General features: G+C 37.4%; 3 protein-coding genes across 3 annotated transcripts; 1 reads left to right on the forward strand and 2 right to left on the reverse strand.

Moving 5' to 3' along the window:
- Positions 1 to 388: 388 nt before the first annotated feature.
- Positions 389 to 3,097, forward strand: LOC104791411 (patellin-6). The gene is made up of 4 exons (XM_087510531.1): positions 389 to 1,494; positions 2,160 to 2,284; positions 2,383 to 2,524; positions 2,619 to 3,097. The coding sequence occupies exons 1-4, from the start codon at positions 790 to 792 to the stop codon at positions 2,880 to 2,882; spliced, it is 1,236 nt and encodes a 411-aa protein (XP_087366657.1). The 5' UTR covers positions 389 to 789; the 3' UTR covers positions 2,883 to 3,097.
- A 3,376-nt stretch (positions 3,098 to 6,473) lies between these two features.
- Positions 6,474 to 7,959, reverse strand: LOC104781001 (short-chain dehydrogenase reductase 2a). The gene is made up of 2 exons (XM_010505561.3): positions 7,637 to 7,959; positions 6,474 to 7,511 (listed from the first exon to the last, which is right to left on the reverse strand). The coding sequence occupies exons 1-2, from the start codon at positions 7,723 to 7,725 to the stop codon at positions 6,692 to 6,694; spliced, it is 909 nt and encodes a 302-aa protein (XP_010503863.2). The 5' UTR covers positions 7,726 to 7,959; the 3' UTR covers positions 6,474 to 6,691.
- Positions 7,960 to 9,641: 1,682 nt separating this feature from the next.
- On the reverse strand, positions 9,642 to 10,532 carry LOC147946088 (uncharacterized). The gene has a single exon (XM_087509485.1). The coding sequence runs from the start codon at positions 10,530 to 10,532 to the stop codon at positions 9,642 to 9,644; it is 891 nt and encodes a 296-aa protein (XP_087365611.1).
- Between the last annotated feature and the right edge of the window lie 187 nt (positions 10,533 to 10,719).

Genomic DNA, 10,719 nt, shown 5'->3' on the forward strand with positions numbered 1-10,719 from the left:
CGCATTTGAAATGACCGTGAACAAGGAGATACATAGAAGATAGAACTCGATGCGTGTAGCGAGCCTTTCCTACACCAATAAGACCTCTAGTGTTTTTTCAGACAAGTGTGTGTTTGAACTTTGAACGTGAATGGGAGAGTGAGAAATAAAAACACGAAAAAGGTTTTGGGGACCCATTAGGTAGACTTAGATGAGATGACCACAAACAAACACGCCCCAATCCCATTCTTCTCATTATTATCACCTCTTCCACACGTTACCCTCCCTCTCTGCTCAGAGAACTCACGCTCCTCCCCCTAACGCACGTGACTATCACGCTCCTCCACCTCCTAAAAAGATCTTCCCAATCTTATTGCTTGTATATTAGGCCGCTATAATAGTAATTCATATTCACATATAAAAATTCAAATTAAAACATTTTTTCATTGATTTTCAAAAACATTTACTTTATTGTTTTTATATGGTTAATAATCTAAATCTTTTTTTGGTTAAACATTACTTTATCGTTGGAATTGGAAAATAGTAGATTGCTTTATCAGAAATTTTATAAGTAATTTATATTGTAAAAAGCCGCGTTATCTGTTCAAAAATTCAGAAGTCAGAGTCACGCCTATTTCTTTCTCTCTCTCTCTCTCTCTCTTTCCCGTCACTCTCACTTTTCCCCTCTGCTCCTTATTATTACATCGATCCTCGTTGTCTCTCCTCTGTTTCTTCAATATCTCTCTTTCTTGCCAACCCAAAAACAAAATCAAGAAAACCAAAAAAAAAAAGAAACTCAAGAAAGAAACAATGGATGCTTCATTGTCTCCAAGCCCATTCGATCACCAAAAAACAGAAAACGCAGAGCCAAAGAAAAGCTTCATAACCTCACTCATCACTCTCCGTTCAAACCACTTCAAAGAAGACACTTACTTCGTGACAGAACTCAAACCAGCCGAGCAAAAATCACTTCAAGAACTCAAAGAAAAGCTCTCAGCTTCATCTTCCAAAGCCTCTTCGATGTGGGGAGTTCCACTCCTCGGTGGAGACGACAAAGCTGACGTTATCCTCCTCAAATTCCTCAGAGCAAGAGATTTCAAAGTAGCAGACTCTTTAAGGATGCTTGAGAAGTGTTTGGAGTGGAGGGAAGAGTTCAAAGCAGAGAAACTGACAGAGGAAGATCTGGGTTTCAAAGATTTGGAAGGTAAAGTTGCTTACATGAGAGGCTACGACAAAGAAGGACACCCAGTGTGTTACAATGCTTACGGTGTGTTTAAAGAGAAAGATATGTACGAGAGAGTGTTTGGTGATGAAGAGAAGCTTAACAAGTTTCTTAGATGGAGAGTTCAGGTTTTGGAGAGAGGTGTTAAGATGCTTCATTTTAAACCTGGTGGTGTTAATTCCATTATTCAAGTTACAGATCTTAAAGATATGCCTAAAAGAGAGCTTAGAGTTGCTTCTAATCAGATTCTCTCTCTTTTTCAAGATAATTACCCTGAGATGGTTGCTACCAAGGTAAAAAATTTCTCAATATTTTCTCTAATTTTCCTGTGATTTTTGTTTCTTTAATGAGGTTCTGTCTGAATTTATGGTACTGTACTTGTGTTGTCTGAAAACCCCTCGGAATTGTAACTGTTTTTTTCCCCTTCATGTGCTTTTGCCCTGATTTGCGTGTTAGGTTGCTTGTTATTACATTTAAACAGAAGCGAATCTCATTTCAAGAAATCTGAAATGTGTTAAATGCTTATTGGGGAATCAAAATCTTTAAATTTTTTTTTACATTTTTGCTCTATATCTTTGGAAACTGTTGGTCTATTTGTGTTTGTGTTTTTACAAGTTCCGGTTTAAATTTTGAAAAATTTGGATAGAAGAAGTATGAATGGTTTTTTAGATGTTTCTGTGTGTCATTATTCTCTGTCTAGTCTATTTTGGATTCTCTTTTTGTCTTACTTTTCGTAATACTACCTCCCCTAGCTTTGTCGTCTACTGCTACAGTGTTAATTGAAGCATTCTTTGTGTGGCCGTACATTGATGTTATTATAATCAGTCTCTATTCTCGAGTACTACATAAACATTGCATAATATCTAAGCAACATATCGCTCATATTGAGATTTAAGACCACATTAAGGCTCAATAAACTATTCAAGTTTTGATGAATATATATTTTTTGACATTTCAGATATTCATCAACGTGCCTTGGTACTTCAGTGTAATCTACTCAATGTTCAGCCCTTTCCTGACTCACAGAACAAAGAGCAAGTTTGTGATGTCCAAAGAAGGAAACGCAGCCGAAACACTCTACAAGTAATTTACTTAAAAACTCTCTAACCATTCTTATTTCTTTTATGGCTATTATAAACTTTTTTTGTTTAAATATATGCATACCATTGTTGCTATTTCAGGTTCATAAGGCCAGAAGATATTCCAGTGCAATACGGTGGCCTTAGCCGTCCTACTGACTCCCAAAATGGACCACCAAAACCTGCGTCTGAATTCTCCATCAAGGGCGGTGAGAAAGTTAACATTCAGATCGAAGGCATCGAGGTAATAATACTAACTAGCATTTTACAAAATGGACAAGTTAGTGAGAAATGATTAGGTGAATACTGAAATGTGTGGATTATTATAAACATTACAGGGTGGAGCAACCATAACATGGGATATTGTAGTAGGAGGATGGGAATTAGAGTACAGTGCAGAGTTTGTTCCAAACGCAGAAGAGAGTTACGCGATTGTGGTGGAGAAACCGAAGAAGATGAAAGCTTCAGATGAAGCTGTATGCAACTCTTTCACAACAGTAGAAGCTGGGAAACTCATTCTCTCTGTTGATAACACTCTGTCTCGCAAGAAGAAAGTCGCTGCCTACCGTTACACTGTCAGGAAATCTACTACAGCGGTCTAAGAAACCGGTCAGAATATTGGTTTCTTTCTTACTACTTAATTTTTGAGTGTGTTGAGAGGGTTTGTTTTCTTGGGTTTGGGTACTAGGGTTTGTTATGCTTTGCTCAACGGTCGTGTTGAACCGGATATCGAAAAGATTTGCCACGAGAAAGAGATCATATGTATAAAGACAATGATTGTATGACATTTGATGTTTGGTTTGATATCTTCACTAAAGATTTAAATGTAGCAATCATATAGGTCATACGTTTGTAAGCTTATTTACTCCTTGTACTATTTGAAGACCAGTGGTCCATTGCTTATGTTTGCTGCATTCTCAGTGACAGTACTGAGTTGTTTTGCATCACAAGTTGAACAAAACCATGGAATTTTAGAACAAAAGTCTGAATCTTGAACTTTCAAAAGCGGGACCCAAACTTGAAAAATCAATCATTGCAAGTTTGCAACATATTATAGTGTACCAATCATTGAACAAACTTGAAGTGTTCAAAGTTACTCTGATTGATTTCCTGGAAAGAAAACGTACACCTCCACCCCTTACCCAAATGAGCTGTTTCCTTCTTCATCAACAATACTTCGTTAATACCGACTTGCACGGACGAATGATGAAAAGTTTACGGACGGAGGAACGGAGTGAGACAGAGACAACAATCTGAACATATCATCGTGACCACCGCCACAAACTACGAGTCAGCCCATTTATCCACGTATTTCTAGTCAGGTACTGCTACCCCGGCCCAATATAAAGTTCTATTTGAATGTGAGGTTAGGCAATTAAAAGTCAAAGTCTTTTTTAGTCTTGTGTATTTTTTCTTTTCCAAACAACGGCAGGGCAGATCGGAGACTAGCATGCTACACCTTTATGCGGTTGTTGTCGATAGAGTTACAGGGGCTAAAGATCGATTGTCATGGGGTGAAACTTCTGATGGACGCTTCACGGTGAGTTTTGCTTATAGTCTGGTAACTCGGGATGTGGTTCAGGGTCAGAATATGAGCTCTTTGTTTGATCGGGTGTGGAAGGTTGTGGTCCCGGAGAGAGTGAAAGCTTTTTTTTGGTTAGTTGTGCACCAAGTGTTGATGAGTAATGTTGAACGAAAACGACGACATCTGGGAGATTTGGATGTCTGTCCTATCTGTAAGAGTGGAGTTGAGACTATTATACTTGTTCTTCGGGACTGTCCGGCCATGGCTGGCCTGTGGCTTCGTCTAGTCCTGCCACAAAGCAGACAAGCGTTTTTTGCGCAGTCACTGTTGGAATGGGTTTATGGGAATTTGTGTGATACGTCGGTGGCGGGTGTAGGTGCTTGGTCGACGAAGTTTGCTTTGGCGACGTGGTGGTGTTGGAAGTGGAGGTGTGGTAGTATCTTTGGGGATACTAGAAGGTGGAGAGATTGTGTAAAGTTCATAAAGGACTTGTCTAAAGAGGTGTTCGCTGTGCAAGTAGAGAGTTTGAGACAGCTGGGTCAGGTGGCTCGTGTGGAAAGGTTGATTGGCTGGTTTGTCCGTCCTAGGGATGGGTGAAGGTGAACAGGGATAGAGCATCACGGGGTAAACCCAGGTCTGGCTTCTGCAGGAGGTGTGTTACAAAATTCAGAGGGAGAATGGTGTGGAGGCTTTGCATTGAACATTGGCCATTGTACTGCACCTCTCACAAAATTATGAGGCGTGTACTATGGTTTGGTTATGGCTTGGGAGAAGCGTTTAACGTGGGTTGAATTGGAAGTGGATTCTGAGATCGTGGTTGGTTTTCTCAAGACAGGGATATGGGATTTGCACCCAGTGTCTTTCCCGATACCCTTGTGCCATGTCTTTATCACTAGGGATTGGATAGTCCGGATTACTCATGTGTATAAGAAGGGTAACTGTTTGGCTGATGGGTTAGCTACCTATACATTTACCTTGCCGTTGGGGTTTTATTCTTTTCCTTCGGCTCCTTTTGAAGTTGGTTCGATTTTGAGTGATGACGCTTTGGACTGTACGCCAAGGCGAGTTATTTTGTAATGCATTTGTTTTTGTACTTTTTAATAAATGAAGGGGGGTAAAACCCCTGTTCCCTACCAAAAAAACAACGGCAAGGCAGATGCGAGATACAAACAGGAAACAAAAAAAAATAGTTTATACTATCTTACAAAAATTTGAGAGACTTTCTATTTTAAAATCTGAAGAATACAATGAGGAAATAGTAGAATGTAAAAATCTAGAGTAAGAGAGAGTTAAATTATAAAAGTAAAAAAAAACCGAGAAAATCAAAATAAACAATTCAGAATCTTAAAACGATATATATTCTTATTATACAAGAACAATAGGTAAATAAATGGTGAAGAACTTGGACTTTTGTACAATGTTGTTGTTCTGACATGATCGCAACTCTTTGGTTAGGGACATAGGAGGTTTCCACGATCGAACATCTCAAACCATGACCTACTTTAACATAAGCAAATCAATTCCTATTAGTTTTTTTTTTTCCTTTTCAATCCACAAATTTAGAGGAACTCAGAAAAGCATCCTTGTGGTATATTTCATATTGATAACATAACACACGTTTCGTTTTTATTTCTTATGAATTTCAGGATGGTTGGAGATAAAAGAGCTTTAACGAAAAGTGAATAATAGACCAAATAGTCAAATGGTTATCGAAGAAAGCGAATCGTCGGTTTCAAGAAATGGAGGCTACAAAATTTTTATACTCCTCCCATTACTTTCCTCTTTCTTTAAATAAAGAACACAGTGGTCTAGCTGTGGGTTTGACCATTGGTAACCAATCTTTACTTCGTGATAAGTATATTTTCTTATATTTATTTTGATCTGAGTTAATGATTCCACAATTACGCCATAATCGCATCTAGTTTTTAATATTTTCATTGATCTCTCACCTCATATGTGTTACAACCCAATACACCCTTGCATTTCATTCTATATTATATCGCCAACACCGAACCTTAACTTTATTAAAGCAAACAAATAAAAACATCGAACCTTTAGCTTCGACCCTAAAACTCAATTTGCATTTGAAAGTTTGCGTAAACGAAACTGTATCAAAACAAAGTATAATAATACGTTACTGCTTAATATGACAAATCAGGAACAAATTCTAAGTTCGTCCAAGAGATTCGGATTCTACGAATTATAATATTTATTGAATTACTATATTATTTTCCAGAGAATTTTTCTTACAAAAAGATCTCATCTGTCGCTTTACTGTTTTCTTTTCATAATGCAGATTAATCAACAAACTCTCAGCTTAGTTCTTTTTTTAGTTTACTCTGTACTTATTTAATGACGTAAACATACCCTTAAGCATGTAAAGAGTCTAATTTACTATGGCTCAAATTATTTGTTTATCATTACTCTCGCAGAGTTATCAATTTTAAAACTACATATTTATCCAACTGACTGTTGTCAAAAGAAAAAGAAAAAACTTATATCAAACTGACTTGCATATGCGCATGATCTTTCATAAATTAACCACTTGGCTAAAAAATTCGATTTGTTAAATTTGTCTTTTGGACGTTATATAAAGCCAGGTAATTAAGCTCACATATCCACAATTAGTACTAAACAGTTGTAATTTATATAAATAAATCAAGTAATATTTGTTAAAATTTTCCGAATCTGTATAATAATGTCATCATCGCTTATATATGAGACAAGCTTTTACTTTACTGTCCCGTTGACATCTACAAATAAAACCATTGTTTTATTCATTCACCAGCTATTCAAACCAAAAAAAAAAAGATAACACAAAGATTTACTACCAAATCCACTTAATTAACAGTGCAATTAGAGAATTAAAAACACACACACATTTCATCACAACCCAACACAGTTTCTCGCAGTCGTAACACCACCGTCAACGACAAGGTTATGTCCATTAACATACTTGGACTCATCACTTGCCAAATACAACGCAGCCTCAGCTATATCAGTCGCTCTCAATGTCTCTCCTTTCAAATTAGCCATACTCCTCACAAACTCCTCCATCTCCTCCACGTCATCCCCATCCACGTCACCGCCACTCGTCTTACACCACGCGTTCACCAGCATCGACGTGGCAACACCAAACGGAGATATACAATTAACCCTAATCCCATACTTGCCTAGCTCACACGCTGCGTTCTTGGTCAAACCAACTATGGCATGTTTCGAGGCCGTGTAAGCGTGTGGTCCCATACCACCCATCACACCTGCCACACTAGCGGTGGAGATTATGCAGCCTCTGAACCCTCTGTTGACCATGACACGTGCCGCGTGTTTCATGCCGAGCCCTGTTCCTCGCACGTTCACACGCATCACGGTGTCGAACTCGTCCGCGTCGAAATCTAATATGCTTTTGTGTTTCTTCTGGTCGCCGAGAACTCCCGCGTTGTTGAATAGAATGTCGAGCCGACCGTACCGTGCAACGGTTTCGTTCACGAGGTTTTCCACGTCAGCTTCGACCGAGACATCGCAGCTAATGAATGCCACGGTCGAGGTGGTTAAGTGGGATGAGAGTGACTTAGCCAGGGAAGAGCCAGCTACGTTGTCCATGTCAGCAATCACCACCGTAGCACCATGTCTAGCGAATAGTATGACGGTTGCTTTGCCGATCCCGTGTGCTCCTCCGGTGATGATAGCTACTTTTCCTTCCAACCTATACAACATTATCAGTTCGTAAGAATTTTGAGAATTGACCATCACTAGTGACATAGACTAATACACTCATGATTGTAAGTTCGTCCAAACGAACAATGTAGTAACGAATTACTAAATATGTACCTCTTAGGATATAAAGTTGTATTCGTTTCCTCCGTGATTGTGTCGTGGAGGGAGTGAAAGGTCTGCTCAGGGATCACTTGGGCCGGCATGGCGGATTTTTAGAAAGGGAAGTAGAGGTGCTAAGAAAGAAGTGGTGAGAGGGAGATTATTTTGAAGCTTAAAGTGGAATTGATTAGTAGATGGACACACATCTCTGGTACTATTTATAGGGATACGAAAGTGAAGTTCCGAACCAGTGTGAAACTTCCAATTATGCTCTCAAGTTTTTGGAATCTTTCTAAAATAATAATTTACAAAGTACGCAAAAGCTAACAGATAGAAAGAGAAATAAAATAAATATTCTAATATGTAAATTGGATGCTTATAAAAATCTGATGAACTTGAAAATCTTCTATAGTAATCCAAACAATATTTGTATTTTTGTGATACTTTTTATAACTTTATTTTATAAAGAAATTGTATAAAATCATGAACTAATAACTGAATTCATTAACAATCCTAGATTATGTTGTTTTAATTGAAGAACACAAAACTTTTATTGACTTTATAAAAGTCTGAATCTAATAACCTAAATTTGTTAAGATTTTAAATGACTTTTTACAAAGCGCAAACTAATAACCCCCACTAAAATCTTGATCTAATAAGAACAGATTCTACATAACATTTAAAGTCTTTAAACTTCTATTAAAATCCCAAACCAATAACCCCCACTAAAATCTTATAAAGTAATCCAAACAATTTCTGTACTTTTGTGATACTTTCTATGACTTGATTTTGTAAAGAAAGTGTGTAAAATCATGAACTAATAACTGAATTCATTAACAATCATAGATTCTTTTGTTTTAATTGAATAACACAAAACTTTTATTGACTGTATAAAAGTCTTAATCCAAAAACCTAAATTGTTAAGATTTTCAATGACTTTACAAATCACAAACTAATAACACTACACTTTAACATAGTTTAACAAAATCTTGATCTAATAAAAACATATTCTACATAACATTTAAAGTCTTTAAAATCCTATTAAAATCTCAAACCAATAACTCCAACTAAAATCTTGTAAAGTAATCCAAACAATTTTTGTATTTTTGTGATACTTTCGATGACTTTATTTTGTAAAGAAAGTGTGTAAAATCATGAACCAATAACATAATAATTGAATTCAATAACAATCCTAGATTATTTTGTTTTAATTGAATAACACCAAATTTTTATTGACTTTATAAAAGTCTGAAACCAATAACCTAAATTTGTTAAGATTTTAAATGACTTTTTACAAATCATAAACTAATAACACTAAATTTGACAGAATTTAATTTATATGTCTTTAATATTCTATTAAAATCTCGAACCGGTAACCCCACTAAATTGAGTTTAAGACACGTCTAATAAACTAAATTTGTGTCAAGCCGGATCTACTTATGATATCTGTGTATTAAATTAATCACCACAATCTCGAAACTAATGCAAAATAAATTTGGAACAATATCATATAATTATTGATGATTTGATGTTAGAAAGAATCTAGAAGAAAATACTAAATAGTACTAGTACTGATTAGATATGAGATCTAGCTTCTAGGTATTACGCTGGCAATGAAAAAGTCATAGTTATGTACGACTACGAGATCGATATCTCTTGTAATTAATTACCACAATCCACATCATCCTAAATAAAGGTGTTAAATTAGGGTTTGATATGGGCTTCTAACTCAAAACCAATTGGCAATGAATGGAGAGACCCTAACTCTTTATATATTACTCAAGTTCTTTTACATTTATCAGATGTGGAATCTTTTCTCCACACTCCCCCTCGAGATGATGGCTCTTTTAGCCATTAATCTCGACAGAATCCATCACTCCCCCTCAAGATAATACTCTTTTTTTTTTAGCTATCTCGATGGAATTGAACCTTCTTTTGGGCCATCAATTAATGGGGTGATCGGACCTCTATCCGGGCCGGACTAGTTAATGGGCTAACCTGTGTAGGTTATGATACCATGTTAAAAGAATAATGCGGCCTTGAAACATGACGAAGCTTCATGACCCATACGACCACAAGTAGTACACTTCCGGTTGGGATCACGGTTTCCTGGAGTAAACCGAGAAGTAAATTGTCGAGTTAAATCACGAGTAGGAACTGTACCAGGTTGAGGAGAAGAAGGAACTTGAGCAGAAAATCCCATCACCGGAACGTCATTGGTAACACTGGAACGAATCGTCTCATTCTGAGAAACGGTTTGATACACCGTGTCGAGATCGGGAAGAGGCGTGATAGCACAAATCTGTGAACGAATGACACCATGAACAGAGTCATCGAGGCCGACAAGAAAGTCATGGATGCGGAGAGTCTCAAGTTCTTTATTACGAGCAGTGTTTAAATCACACTCACACTTGCCGCAACTGCATCGCTTAGAGTTCATACAATCTGCAATACCATCCCACAACTTTGTAAGACGTCCAAAATATTCATCAACGGTGGAGCCGTTCTGTTTACAAGTCGCCAAAGAATTTCGAAGCTGTTGTAAACGAGCTCCACTCTTAAGAGAAAACCGTTTTTGAATGATGTCCCACAGATCCTTGGCCACTTCGCGAGTCGAGATGGTAGTTCGGAGCTTTGGTTCGATCGTTTGTTTTATCCAACCAACAAGTAGGTGGTTGTTCGCTGTCCAGTCTTCAAATTCAGGAGCATCCACAGCCGGTTTCGGTATGTTGCCGTTGAGGAAGCCAAATTTCTTCCGAGAGGAAAGTGCCATCCATAGGTTAAGTGCCCACTCTTCATAATTCAAACCCTTAAGAAGAGGCTGAGAGATAATTGCGCCAGGATTATCACTTGCAGTGAGGTCGTATGGAGAGATAGTCTTATGCTTAGGGTTTGTAGTGGCGAGAGCCATTGTTGAATCAAAGAAAAAAAAATGAGATTTGCCGAGAGGCTTATGAAGAATAAGAGTGCTCTGTTTTGTAACGTAAAAACAGAGTAAGAGCAAAAAAGAGAAAAATTTGAAAGAGATGCCGAAAGGCTTCGTAGAGGAGGAGAAAAAAATAGTAGGGTTTTAGTTTTCCTGTTCTAATACCATGTTA

Source organism: Camelina sativa, chromosome 4, assembly GCF_030686135.1.
Source record: "Camelina sativa cultivar CO46 ecotype springtype chromosome 4, ASM3068613v1".
Lineage (NCBI taxonomy): Eukaryota > Viridiplantae > Streptophyta > Magnoliopsida > Brassicales > Brassicaceae > Camelina > Camelina sativa.

Coding starts and splice junctions, on each gene's coding strand:
- LOC147946088 (XM_087509485.1), bottom strand. CDS start 10,532: ATGGCTCTCGCCACTACAAACCCTAAGCATAAGACTATCTCTCCATAC.
- LOC104781001 (XM_010505561.3), bottom strand. CDS start 7,725: ATGCCGGCCCAAGTGATCCCTGAGCAGACCTTTCACTCCCTCCACGAC. Junction 7,512..7,636: donor ACAACTTTATATCCTAAGAG/GTACATATTTAG, acceptor AATGTTGTATAG/GTTGGAAGGAAAAGTAGCTA.
- LOC104791411 (XM_087510531.1), top strand. CDS start 790: ATGGATGCTTCATTGTCTCCAAGCCCATTCGATCACCAAAAAACAGAA. Junction 1,495..2,159: donor CTGAGATGGTTGCTACCAAG/GTAAAAAATTTC, acceptor TTGACATTTCAG/ATATTCATCAACGTGCCTTG. Junction 2,525..2,618: donor TTCAGATCGAAGGCATCGAG/GTAATAATACTA, acceptor TAAACATTACAG/GGTGGAGCAACCATAACATG.